The sequence below is a fragment of the Saccoglossus kowalevskii genome, chromosome 10 (genome assembly GCF_978046115.1).
Source record: "Saccoglossus kowalevskii chromosome 10, keSacKowa6.1, whole genome shotgun sequence".
NCBI classification, from domain to species: Eukaryota; Metazoa; Hemichordata; class Enteropneusta; family Harrimaniidae; genus Saccoglossus; species Saccoglossus kowalevskii.
In genome coordinates this window covers 19,576,024-19,590,954 of record NC_140650.1, presented here as the reverse complement: position 1 = coordinate 19,590,954, position 14,931 = coordinate 19,576,024, and the positions used below count along the sequence as shown (strand labels likewise).

General features: G+C 34.0%; 2 protein-coding genes across 2 annotated transcripts; one reads left to right on the top strand and one right to left on the bottom strand.

Moving 5' to 3' along the window:
* Positions 1 to 3,507: 3,507 nt before the first annotated feature.
* LOC146737934 (phospholipid-transporting ATPase ABCA1-like) lies at positions 3,508 to 4,561 on the bottom strand. The gene is made up of 2 exons (XM_085504743.1): positions 4,494 to 4,561; positions 3,508 to 4,343 (listed from the first exon to the last, which is right to left on the bottom strand). The coding sequence occupies exons 1-2, from the start codon at positions 4,548 to 4,550 to the stop codon at positions 4,206 to 4,208; spliced, it is 195 nt and encodes a 64-aa protein (XP_085360869.1). The 5' UTR covers positions 4,551 to 4,561; the 3' UTR covers positions 3,508 to 4,205.
* Positions 4,562 to 11,450: 6,889 nt separating this feature from the next.
* LOC146737933 (E3 ubiquitin-protein ligase TRIM71-like) lies at positions 11,451 to 13,679 on the top strand. The gene has a single exon (XM_085504619.1). The coding sequence runs from the start codon at positions 11,451 to 11,453 to the stop codon at positions 13,677 to 13,679; it is 2,229 nt and encodes a 742-aa protein (XP_085360745.1).
* The last annotated feature ends 1,252 nt before the right edge of the window (positions 13,680 to 14,931 follow it).

Below are 14,931 nucleotides of genomic sequence, written 5' to 3'. Positions count from 1 at the left end.
TGCGTGGAAACAACGAACACCGTCAGATGGAATGGGGTGATGTAGTCCTACAGAGTGATGAAAATGGTGAGTTTCTAGTGTATAATGAGAGACTCACCAAAACTCGTCACGGGGAGCCTGGTAATACTAGGAGCTTTGCACCGAAGGCGTATGCTACACCGAAAACCCCGGACATTTGCCCGGTTCGAGCCTACAAAGCATACGCAGCTCATCAACCAGACAGAATGAACTGCAGTTCAGCGCCATTCTACCTTGGAATTGAGTATGTCCCATGTACCATTGCTAAGGGAATATGGTTCCGAAATCAACCTATGGGCATAAATAAGCTGACAACGATCATGAAGTCAATATCGAAAGCAGCAGACTTAACTGGCAAACTGAGTAACCACAGCGCACGTATAACCAGTGTTCAACGGCTCCTTGACGCCGGTGTACCACCAAACACGGCAGCACAACTAAGTGGACACAAAAATGTCAGCAGTCTAAACCGATACTCAGTTCCGAATAAAGAGCACCAACGTCAAATGAGTAAAATTTTATCCGGAAACCAAGACTCTTTCAATCCACGACCAGCAAGCAACATCGCAAACGCAGTTGTGGCGTGCAACTCAGCGACGACCGCTGTCGACGAAAGTCATCCTGTCAGTCACGGTGTAGTACCGCAGCTGCACGGCATGTTTGCCAATGCACAGATCTATGGAGGAACATTTAACTTTAACATAAACTGTGTATCACAGTCGTCTAGTTCAAGTTCTGGTTCTGTCGTGGTCCTAACTAAACGTCCACGAGTTATTTATTCGGAACAGTGAATCAGATTAGACGTCTGATTATTTTATTTTCACACAGACAGTGTTACTAACTTCATTTTAGTCTGTTTTTGGTTGTCTTTAAACTATTAGCCATTGTAATTTGATTAATTTTTATCTGAAATTTTTGTTGTTGTTGTTGAAACCTTTAACCGGTTGTTAGATAGATAGATAGATTTTTTTATTTGGAACGTACCAATGAAAACTTGAGTAAAGTCCAAAAATAACAATAACAAAACAAAACATTCAGAACAACAAAAACTTTCAGTATTAATACATATCAAGAATATAGAAAATAAATTTTGCAAAAATGCTAAGAATGAAAAAATCATTACTTGAAACAATAATAGGAAATAATTCATCCATGCTAAAATCTTCCAGCTTTGGGGCATAGATGTATAAAGCTGCAAGGAATCTAGATCTTTGTTCTTTGATTTGACAATTATTACAATATAAAATGTAATGTTTCTCATCCCCTACTTCATTGCATTCATGGAGATTACATAGCCTGTTTTCCTTCAAAATGCCTATTATTAGTTTATTAGCCTATTGGTTGTTATGAGTTAATTGTTGTAGTGACACGCGTTCTTCACTGGCACGCGTTGAAGGTGCACGATCATCAGGAGCTCTATGTTTAATAATTCACTGCACTAACGAGCATACACTATAAACTTCGCAAATTAACATGTTAATTAAAAATAAAAAAACGTACAGGTTTAAGTGTTACATAATAAGGCTTTTGATCTGTGTCGGCATGATGATACTAGTTCATTTCTTTTGTTTAGTATTATGTGGTGAGGTCTAAAAATTATGATAATTTTTTCCTTCAAACATATAATGCATCGTTTGCTGGAGCTACTGTACGGGCTACCACGAGCAAGAATTTTTCATGTTATTCTATTAAGTTGTTAGAAAACATGTACTAATCTCATATATAATCTTAACTTGGTATGTATACACAGATACATTCGATGAAGATCTCGCGTCTATTGCGTCTTTCTGGAAAGGCGAGCAATTCTCAATATTAAAAAATCGAAACACACTTCAAGCGGGAGGGTCGTCACCTGAGCACGCACGGGAATTCAGTCCCAAGCGATAATAACAACACACGCTAAATACGCAAAGGCTCTTGGGTCGACACTTGTTTGCAAACAATAACACGTATAGCCATCTCACGTATGCGCAGGCGACGACCCCCCCGCTTTAATCATCTTTGCGAATAAGCAAGGACACCAGGAAAAATAGCCCGAGATGACACACTGACATACGATTACTAGTTTTTTGCCTTAATTAGTATTTCAAAAAATACATGTTCGTGGTGCGAATTTGTGAACATCTCACAATTTGTGTAACACATCCTATAACGTCTTGCTTTGTGCAAAATAGAACAAATCAATAATAAAACGTTTGATAAATTAGTCTCAAAGTTCGTACACATGAAACCAAATAAAATTCTAGGATTTTTCATTGTGAGAATTATTGCAGCCCATCTAAAAAGTTAGCTGACTTTTTATGCTCATTATCCAATGATCCATTTTTGACATTTTAATGATGAATAGATCACTTTGCAACAGTATTAGTATGTCATGCTTTGTAAATACACACCACTACGCAATTCACTTGTGAGATCAAAATCTGAATTCAGAACAATCAATTCAAAAACAAAACTAGCAATTATAGAACTTCAAAATAAAAAAAAGAATTGGGCAGGTGGCCCGCTCCATCTGACTGTCTCGGGCCAGGGGTGAAACCATTGAGGAACATGTTTTGACCACACAATGAGTGCCGAGCGTGAAGGAGGGCCACCATGAGAATGGTGACTGTACTCTTGAATTGGGGGGGGGGGGGTCCATGGCTCAAGTAAAGGTCATGGAAGCTGCATGACCAGAGAGACCTCCATCTCATGAGAAATTAAAAACAACTGTCCTTGTCAAGCCTGACATAATTTGTGATCGCCTATTATAGTCTGTCATGTCCCATAAAACGTGAAAACGTGTTTGTCTTAAGTTTGATTAATACTAATAATTACCCTAACAATACTTTCTGGTAAAACCTGCTGCTCTCAAAAATAACTCAAATCAAAGAGAGCTGAGGAACACTGTGTGCTGAGAGTATTGGCCACATTAAAAATTAATCCAAAATTACTTGTACTTGAAATATTGATGGAAAAACTGAAAACTAAGTATGCAAATCAGGTAATAAATATGAACAGATTTTAACCCATAACTAACCAAGTCTGTCTATACGTAGTAGTTTCATTGAAATGTGATTATTAATACTTGAAATATCAAAAGTTGACAATTAATTAATTAAATTGATATTAATCTGAAACCTATCAGAACTGTGCATTGTCCTCAGACATCTATGTACCAAGTTTCATTGACATGTGATGAATAGCACTCAAGATATCAGTGGAAAAGTTAAAAAATAGCTAATTCTCATGCACATTAGGTAATTAATATGCATGGCTTTCACCAAAGCCAAATCAAATCTGCGCATTAGCCAAGAGCATTTATACATCAAGTTTCATAACAAAAAACATATGCTTCTTGAGATATCAGTAGAACAGACAGACATACATACACACATAGAGACAGACTAACTGTGAAGACTCCCATTGTGTGGTTCGCACATAGGAGTAAAAAACAATGAAATGATGAAAGTTTCAGTTATGTACATAGTAAAGCAATTATCAACATAATTCACTATAAAGAATACCATTGTTTATTTATGCACCCAAATCACTGCAAAACAAATGGTACATACATTGAAGCTGAAAACCAAGCTCCTGAAACCCTAACAATGATTTGCCAAGAAATATGGCATCTGTAAAATAAGTTTTATGAAAAACATGGTTAAATCACCTAGCAAAGAAAGTCAAATGCATACTGTACACACCGATTTCATAACATGAACATTTTGATTCAAACGTTAAATTAATTTATATTATTTGACAAAATGGAATGTTTTTCAACAAATTTAAAAAAATAATAGATTACAAACTTGAGAAAATATAAAAACCATCATTTGCATGATGTGAGACTAGCTCAATTAAACTGTTTTATGGTTTTAGTAGACAAATAAAAAATTATGCATATTTAAAATTTAATACATATTTTTTTGTAAATACTGAACTTCATCTTTTCAGATTTCAAACCTTATCTGACTTACACTTATTAAATATATAAAAAAATGCACATCATTTTAGAATTATAATCTTGTCAATTCAAGTTCAACTTCAATTTCTCCAAAGAAAATTTAGAGTAATATTAATAAACAATTCAAAATCTGGTAAAAATTATATTCAGATTGAGTTGACATGATCAACTCAATAAATCATAATCCAATGTGATTTACTGTCTTCTCCCTAGCACAGTGTTCACTGTCATTGCTATGAAACTAAACTAGAATAGACGAGTTATCTTCTGGTGGAAATGGTTGTAACATCAAATCATTCACTTCACTACTTGTATCAACCAAATGCTCAGTACCAGATGAAGGTGGCTCACTTTGTTGTTTAGCAAAGTTGATAAAAACCTGATAATAGAAACACAATATGAGTGCACGGTTTGAGAGAGTTGATTAGTGAACAAACTCCATCTACTGGTGATTTCCCATCATGGTTTATGAATAAACAAGACATAATTATAGTGGTTTATTATAATGATATCTCTTTTAAAAACTTACATCATCCAGTGTGGTTTGTCTAACAGAGTAGTCTTCAATATCAATGCTTTGTTTCATAATTTCAAGTTGTGAAAATATGGCACTCAACGACAATTCACTTGATTTCAAATCAAACTGTACAATATTATAACGAGTTTCCTGTAAAGAATAACAACACCAAACCACAGCATGAAAATACTAAAATATTCTTAAAACTCTTATCATGCAATTAGTCAGTGTATGTTTGATTTTCTTATCAATTGAACAACTTAATTACTAGCACAAGCAGTCTGCTAAACTCATCTTGCTGCATGGAGAGGGTATCATTTTTAAGGATTTGTTTAAAACACTCTGTTACATTTATACAATTAATATGCATAAAATAATCTAAAATACATAATAAGTTGTTACCACATTTATATGAACCAAATCCATATTGTGAAATATGATATTTCTCGAGCAACGTCTTGTACACTTTCAGGTATTTTTCTGTAATTTTTAGTGAATGTTGGAACAAATGAACATCCTTTTCCATTACCTACAGGTCTTGGTCGAACATTTTGAAAAGATTCGATGAAGACAGCTTAATATGTGGGTTTATTTTGTACCAAATTCAAATAAATTGATTTTCAAAGGGTTTTTACAAAAAAAAACAATCTTGCCATTTCTGAGATATTTGTTTATCATACCTTACAGGCAGCATGTGGAAATTCCTGACTGAAATAGTCAAGCACAATTTGTAGTTGTGACGTTTCTTTATTGAGTACAACAGTGACTGTATACCCATTGCCATATGTATCTTTGATATGCTGTAAACTACCAAAGCACTTCAGCTGTCCATTCACCATAATAGCAACCTGGTTACATAGATGTTCACATTCTTCCATACTAAAACACACAATACAGATATAGAGATTTTACTGATTTTGGTAATTCATGACAGACAAATCATTATCGATAACATTCATTACAGGTACCTATACTTACTTAATCACAGGTGCAGTGCAAATAATAAAAGTGCGTTTTATTAATTTATTTAGATTGATGAGAAGGCTCATACACTAACTTTCAGTGACATAATACAGAACATATCACATAGTTTGACACACACCTTTTATATTGTATACAATGTATACTACAGGAAGGATGTCTAAAGCTTCCAGGTTTCTATGCTGATAAGTACAGAATACAATAAACATGTTGAATATATCTAATTATTATTCAATGATTCGTGGTTGAGATTTTAACAATTTTAGTGAATTGCAGCTATAATTTATTTACGAGAACACTGTCACATATAATAGAAATGACCACCACATTAGCATAAATTACAATCTGATTGAAAATATGATGTAGGTAGAGGACTCTGGCTTCTGGTGTACATAGCTCTAACTGCTACCAACTACATATGCTCATCATCAAGTTTAACAGCTTTCCTTTTGAGAGATTTAATTGTCCACCAATTAAAGCTAGTCTTACTAAAACAGGCTATGTTGTAAGTGGTCGGTAACACAAGCTCTGATTGGCTGATGATCATATAATGCTTTGAATAAGCATGCAGTTGATCAGATGTAGTTAAAGGCTTGTACACCAAAGACTATAAACCATGAATTGTATATTAAAAGTGACCATATACAAATGTAGCCTCTACTTCTGTCACATTTTAACAATCCTTATTGCTCTGATTAATATGTAACACCTTAAATATAATATAGTACAGTCAAAAATACTATAAGTTGTTTTTTTGCAATTTGATGATTTTATGGCGTTCACGAGGACAACATTTGCAAAAGTGACTGTAAAGCAATTTTTATCACCTTGTGAAAATATTTGTCTCATAAAATTAAAAGCGCTTTACAATATTTAGATGAATAATAAATACCTATGTGATGTTAGTACCACTGATCTACCACTTCGAATAATATCTAATATTATTTTCCAGAGGAAACGTTTAGACTGTGGATCCATACCAGTGGTCGGCTCATCCTAATAATGACAAAGTTAAAACTGAATTAGAGTTTGAAAATTCAGTGGATTTTGTCAGTACAATATTGGTCACAACATAAACAGTTCATAACAAAAAATAATTTATATCAATAATATTTTCCCACTTTTGAAATCAACTTTGATAAATGACTAAAATTAGTGAACTGAAACATGCACAAAATCACAATATTTATTATTTTATTATTAGAAAAAGACCAATCATGTGTTCAAATTATGCCAAGTTTGAGTGGGCCAAAAGATGCATGATTTGAATACAGCATATTTTAGGACCAAATGGGCATGTCAGCCATCTTGATTGGACATGTTCAAGAATGATGAATAATTAATGAACAGATTGGATCTAAAAAAAACTGTTTTGATCACATCACAGTAAAAACACAATTATGTAATGTTTTCAAAACTCACCATGTATAATACTGTTGGATTACCAATCAGAGCAATAGCAGTTGATAGTTTACGTTTATTTCCTCCACTGTATGTTTGTGAGGGTTTATCTGCATACTGTAGCAGGTCTAATTTGCATAAAGTCCACTCCACCACCTACAATACAAACATTATGAAGTTATAAGTGTCAAATGTTTTCTCATAAATTATATCTCCTCTTCATATATTGCCCAGCTTCAATGTTCATTATCTATGCACATATATAATTCCACTTCATTGTGGACACGTTGATGCCTCATTATATATGTGCATGGATAATTCCACTCTATTGTGAACATTTTGATGCCTCATTATCTATGTGCATATATAATTCCACTCCATTGTAGACACTTTGATGCCTCATTATCTATGTACATATATGATTCAACTTCATTGTTGACTCTTTGATGCCTCATTATCTATGTGCATGGTAATTCCACTCCATTGTGAACATTTTGATGCCTCATTATCTATGTGTATATATAATTCCACTCCATTGTGGACACGTTGATGCCTCATTATATATGTACATATATAATTCTACTTCATTGTGGACATTTTGATGCCTCATTTTCTATGTGCATATATAATTCCACTCCATTGTAGACACGTTGATGCCTCATTATCTATATGCATATATAATTCCACTCCATTGTGGACATTTTGATGCCTCATTATATATGTGCATATATAATTCCATTCCATTGTGGACACTTTGATGCCTCATTATCTGTGTGCATATATAATTCCACTCCATTGTAGACACTTTGATGCCTTATTATCTATGTGCATATATAATCCCACTCCATTGTGGACACTTTGATGCCTCATTATCTATGTGCATATATAATTCCATTCCATTGTAGACACTTTTGATGCCTCATTATCTATGTGAATATATAATTCCACTCCATTGTGACACTTTGATGCCTCATTATCTATGTGCATATATAATTCCACTCCATTGTGGACACTTTGATGCCTCATTATCTATGTGCATATATAATTGCACTCCATTGTGGACACTTTGATCCCTCATTATCTATGTGCATATATAATTCCACTCCATTGTGGACACTTTGATGCCTTATTATATATGTGCATATATAATTCCACTTCATTGTGGACACTTTGATGCCTCATTATCTATATGCATATATAATTCCACTCCATTGTAGACACTTTGATGCCTCATTATCTATGTGCATATATAATTCCACTCCATTGTGGACACTTTGATGCCTCATTATCTATGTGCATATATAATTCCACTCCATTGTGGACACTTTGATGCCTCATTATCTATGTGCATATATAATTCCACTTCATTGTGGACACTTTGATGCCTCATTATCTATGTGCATATATAATTCCACTCCATTGTGGACTCTGTGATGCCTCATTATCTACATGCATATATAATTTCATTCCATTGTGGACACTTTGATGCTTCATTATCTATATGCATATATAATCCCACTTCATTGTGGACACTTTGATGCCTCATTAGCTATGTGCATATATAATTCCATTCAATTGTGGACACTTTGATGCCTCATTATCTATATGCATATATAATTCCACTCCATTGTGGACACTTTGATGCCTCATTATCTATGTGCATATATAATTTCAAATTTCACTCCACTGGAGACACTTTTGATGCCTTATTTATCTACGTGCATATATAATTCCACTCCATTGTGGACACTTTGATGCCCCATTATCTACATGCATATATATTTCCATTTCATTAGGTACACTTTTGATGTCTCATTATGTATACCCATTTATAATTCCAGACTTTCAGGCAAAAGAGTTTATTTTAACCATTCATTCAATAATTCAATTAATGTATTTAGTACTTTCCATCACCTGTACCTACCTGGTGCCTTTGTTGTTTTTGTATACCACGTAATCTAGCATATAGGTGTAGATGTTCCCGGGCAGTTAACTTATCATACAAGGCATCAAACTGTGGACAGTATCCAATATGTTTGTACACCTGATGAATTTCTCTTGAAACACTACAAAGAAATGTAGAATAGATTCCTTTTTAAACAAATAATGACTTTCAGAGTGAATCTTTAATTCAATTATACAGATATATAGCACACCAAGCATAAATAGAAATCAACAATAAGAATTATTGATGTACAATATGGCTGCCTGTTAACAAATCCTGAAAAAAATGAATGTGTCTCAGTTAGCCAACAGCCAGGTACTGTTAATCTACCAAGTTTAATATGACTGGTTCTGTGCCATTTTGGGTCATGCAGATATGGCTAAATCTGATTTAACAAGCCATGCATGGCACATTCCCCGTTAGTTGTGTTTATAGTGATATAGCTGGAATAAAACATGTCAGGAGTATGATTATTAACATTAAAATTATTGACATTTGTATCTGATCATCAAACGAGTACTTGTTCATATTGAGAGATTATGCTCTGGAACAGTACTAATTAAAACAAAATCAGCCATTTTGCTTAAATGTATATATCTATAACATTATGTATAATGAATATATAAAATTTGAACATAATCAGTCAAAGCATGTCGGAGATATGACTCTAGAAGCCCATTCATTAAAACAAAATGGCCGCCAGTCAGCCATTTTGAATCCCGTCTGAAAAATAAAATGACGTGCATCAGGATCTCGTAATGTCTAATGTATGTACCAAGTTTGAAGAAAATGCGAAATGCTTAATTTTGATGACTTTTCAGTACAAAAATTGCTGCCATTCGGTCATCTTGAATCAGATCGTGAAACAAATTGATGTACGATTATGTATAATATTATGTATGATGTATATTCAAGTTAGAATGTAATTAGTCCAGGCATGTCTAAGATACAGGTCCACGGATACGCACGGATGGACGCACAGAGGTGCAATCCATAAGTCCCCGTTTTCGGACTCTGAAAAAAAAATTTGCTGTTTTTTCTATCATCTAGACTTCCCTCCCATAGTCTATAATGGTTGACTCCTTGCTATCCAGGATTCGATCTACACTGTACCAACAAAACACTTGAGTGGTAAGCGATCAAAGTTCACCTGACATATAAAGCCCAGTCTTTTACCAGTATGTCCACATACGTCATACAAGTAGGACATTGTCTGTCGTGACTGATACAGGAACCTATATACGCTTGTAAGCTTTTGAAACTAAAACACAGGTAGGTAACAAAAACAGAGGCTTAATACTTTTTTATAAACTTGTAGACAGCGAGTACAATAAGAAAGAAAGATGGTTTTTATATTTAACTATTTTTCAGCAGACATTAGTACACATTGAGTGGGTGTGGAAAACTATATAAATCTTATACCATGTGTACAGACTGAATAATTAATATTTATGTTATCTCTAATTTATAACATATGCATTGATTGTGAGAATCAAATTCATAATATCTAAGAATTGTCTGCACTTACAAGGAAATACTTTACATAACAAAAGCAGCCATCTTGAAAAGTTAGTTCAAAAGTTTGTGACCTGTAAAATTTTAGCACTGTACTGTGCTGGTGGCTTATTTCTCTACAAAAAGTTGTCTTGTTTTTTTAATTGTCGTGTAACAGCATTTCAAACAAGATGTTAAATTTAACACTTCTGATAACATAATCCAAGAATAAAAAAATGATATCCAAACAAAATCCCTTAGCGAAATGTAAATGTTGTGACACTTGGTAATTAATAAAACAGACATGGACATTTTGTATAGTTTTTTGTTGCGTCCCATGTGGGATATTATGACAAAACCATTTTTAGTCTGTATAAAGTTCATATGAGTACTAGTTTGTAGGCCAGTCATACAAGTTAACTGGTGCATCGATTATTTCTATTATTATAATACCCTTAGAATGTTAATTGTAAATAGTATTTATAAAAAGCACTTATAAAGTATGTTATCGATAACATTCATGATTGCTAGTGAAAATATAAGTAAATCTTTGTTTGTAAACACACAGCACCTCCCCCCACTTGGGGGATCCCATTTGAGTTTTCCATTCAATCAATGTTTTTGTGTAGACTTTTGCCAATCAGAGCAAAGTTCAGCTACACACGATACGTAATGTTACTCTCTCCCTTTGTTTTCATTGTTAGTTCCATTTCTTCAACATATTGAGGAGATTATAATTAATTATAAGTATAGTTTTAATTTTGAATCCGATCTGTAAAAGCAATCATCTTTGTACCAATTAAGTTACATGGATTGAAATAAGAGTTCCTTTTTGAACAATTCCAGCATAACTTAAGGCTCGATTATTAAATGCCCATGGATCTAATTCTAGACCATTATATAATTCATTATAGAATTTTCATCATTTTGTGATTTCCCAACATTATGATAATGGAATGTGTGCATTTAAAATTCTTTGATCAATGAACACATGTGCAGGACTAGTATATAATCTGCTTTCACCAGAGATACAAACACTAAAAGTGAGTTAGTATATGGCATATATGATTTCACTTCAGATTCTATAATATTAGACTTACTCCACTTGTGTTATTTTAACATTATATATTACAGACTATTGTCAAATCATGGCTGTAGCTGCCTTTGATGTAGTAGATGCTGGTGCTGTCTTGGCAGAGATTAATGAAGACTTCCTGTGTTGTGCCATATGTCTAGAGCGGTATTCAGCCCCAAAGATACTACCATGTCAACATACATTTTGTAAGAAGTGTCTAGTACAACTAGCTGAGAAAGGAGTAGCCAATACCTTCATGTGTCCAACCTGTAACAGGTCAGTAAAGGTACCCATCAACGATCTGCAGTCTAACTTCTTCATGAGCTCACTTCTAGACAAGATACCCGAGAAACTGGTAGCTGGTACCCCTAAAGTGTGTGAATTGTGTGAAGAAAATGAAGTCACCTCTATCTGTGTTGAATGCCAACAGTATTCCTGTACACCTTGTACTAGAGTACATAAAAAAACCAAGGCAACACAATCTCATCGGCTTCTATCGCTTGACGAATATCAAGAGACAAAGAACAAGAAGCCATTTGCTGTACAGCCGATACAATACTGCAATGTCCACAGAGATAACCAGTTGAAGTACTACTGTGACACGTGTCAGACACCTATATGTATGGAGTGTACAATCATAGATCATAAAGTACACCAACACAGATATATTAAAGAGGTGGCGGATGAGTATTCCGAAGAATTAAAAGTGAAGGTCAGGAAGTTGAAAGTGAAAGCAGATGAAGCCGAGACAAGTAAAAAGTCAGCCAAGGCAGCCTGTGAGAAACTGAAAACCTATTGTAAAGAAGAAGAAGCAAAAATAAACAAGAAAACATATGAAATCTTGGAAGATCTGAGAAGACAAATGGAAGTAGTTAAGCAAAAGAAGGAGAGATTGGTGGATCAGTTAAAGATAAAATACACAGCTAGAGTGAAGAATATGGAAATCAAAGTTGATGAACTGGAGATGAAACATGGGAACATAGTCAGCACTTGCAGCTACCTAGAGACACTGGTGCAACATGGGAATCCCGGACAGATCTTGAGTGCCAAACAAGTTTATCAACAACGAATTGATGGGTTGATTACCATGGAAACTAAACCACAACTTATTCCTGATGTAATAGAGTTCAAACCTCATCAAGGGAGAGATGTTGTAGGAATGCTGGCAACAAACGCATGTCAACAAAACTGTAGTGTTGATAATGTCCCAAAACAGCTGATCAAAGGTGACATTGCTACTTTAATGGTAACAACCAGAGATAATCAAGGAAAACAAGTCATTCCACGTCAGGTGGTTAAGGCTAGAGTAACAAAACCTGATGGATCAAGTGACGATATCAAAGTACAGGATAACAATGATGGAACACACACAGTGATGGTACATGGAGAAATAGATGGGAAATATAAAGTGTCAGTGACAATAGACAATCAGCCAACACCAGGAACACCTGCACAGATCCATGTCATTAAAGGATTGGTGAAGACCATTGGTAAAGAGGGCAGTGGAAAAGGGGAGTATAATAAGCCAGTTGGTGTTACAATAGATAGGAATGGTGACATTGTTACAGCTGACAGGGGTAATAAAAGATTACAAATTACAGACAAGAATGGAAATTATGAAAATATTATAAAAATTGAAAAATGTATTCCAATTTATGTGTGCATATTTAATGACAAATACTACATGACAGATTTTGATAATAAACAAGTTGTTATCAGTGATATGAATGGTCACGTGATCAAACAATTCAGTGAAAACATGAAGCATCCTCTACGCATTGCTGTTAGACCTGCTGATGGTATGGTGTATGTATCTGACTGGGATGCGAAGGCTGGTGAGAAAACAAATAAAGATGGTCACAAGATAAGAAAATACACAGCAGATGGAGATTACATCAAATCATTTGGAGGTTATGGAAGTAATCCAGGACAATTTAAAGGTCCATTCTACATGGCTGTGGACAATCAAGGGTTGCTATTTGTAGGTGATTATGACAATGACTGCATACAAGTCTACAATACAGATGATGAGTACATTTATTCATTCAAGTGTTCAGGTCAAGGATATGGTCAGATATACGCACCGCGTGGCATAGCTATTGATAAGGAGGGATATGTATATGTAGCTAGTAGTAATAATAAGCTACAAAAGTTTGATAGAAGTGGTCGTTTCATCTGCCGTATTGATAAGGACAATGATGGACTGAATAGACCAGGAGGTGTAGCAGTAACTGACGATGTACCATGTAGAGTGGTTGTAGCTGACCTTGATAACAACTGTGTTAAAATCTTTGCACAGTAATTACAGTATCTGATTTTGATCACTACAGACTGATAACAATTGCAATTGATACTTTGCTTCGAATCACAAAACAGCTTAAAATGTAGTAATTTGACATAATTGAAAGTGAAGGATAATATATATTATACAGATTTGTCCAATTGTTGTCAAGCATTTGAACAGATGTATTTAGGAATAACATGTCAATGTAATGTAAATAGTCTTTATTTAGTAAAATTCATACTGGAAATTATATTAAGTGTTGGACACTGAAAATGAACCAACTTCACTGCAAATAAGAACATTTTGATTTTAGGTTATCATTTAGAATGAGTTTGTATATATTAGCCATTACGATCATTCAATTATTATACTGGTACATCTGTCATATATATACTTATTTACTGTTCAAATAGGTATAAATTCAGAGTATAAATATCTAGCAGATTGTAGTCATTTCAGTGTGGAAATATATTATATATATACAAAAATCGAAATCCTGTGTAAATATTGTTGAATTGTTTCAATCATGCCCTAGCCACATATGTTTCATTTCGACCAGGCAAATATACACAGTAAAAAAAGGGTTGCCTTTAAATAGTATAAATCTGGGTTGTGTAGGGTCTCTACATTCGACAATGTAAATTAAAAATATAAAAGGCATATTCAAGATGTTACAGCATCTTACACCATTTATTTGGATCAGGAAGATGAATAATATGGTGTCTTCGAAGACGCCACAAATACGGTACTCAGAATGTACACATTTGTATCAACCTGTGCTACATGAGCAATATTCTCGCTATAAGGCCTCCAGCCAGCCATTTAAAAGAAAGCTATAGAGATTTTAATTCCATAATTTGTACTGTATTTGTCAAGTTATTTTAAGATATAATCATATGTTTACATCCTTCCACATCAATATTGCCTTACATACATAGCTAGTGAGAAAGTTATAAAACATTTTTATAATCAGAAGTCTCTGTAATCAGGCAGGATTCCTGTATTATTAGTTTACATTTTGGTTGCAAAATAAGAAAACTGAGCAATGCTAAGTTAACATATATGGAGGAATGTGGTTGATTTTGTTGTTTGTACAAATCCTGTATTTTACAGCATGAATAATGAAAAATAATACACAAGAAAGTGATATTTTAAATAAAAATATACATAAAAACAAAAATAATAATTTTTGCAATGTTTAAAGTGCTGTGCAGTCGTTGTGCAGCGCATTTTTGAATTCTATGTAAATAACAAACTTATTTACATGTGT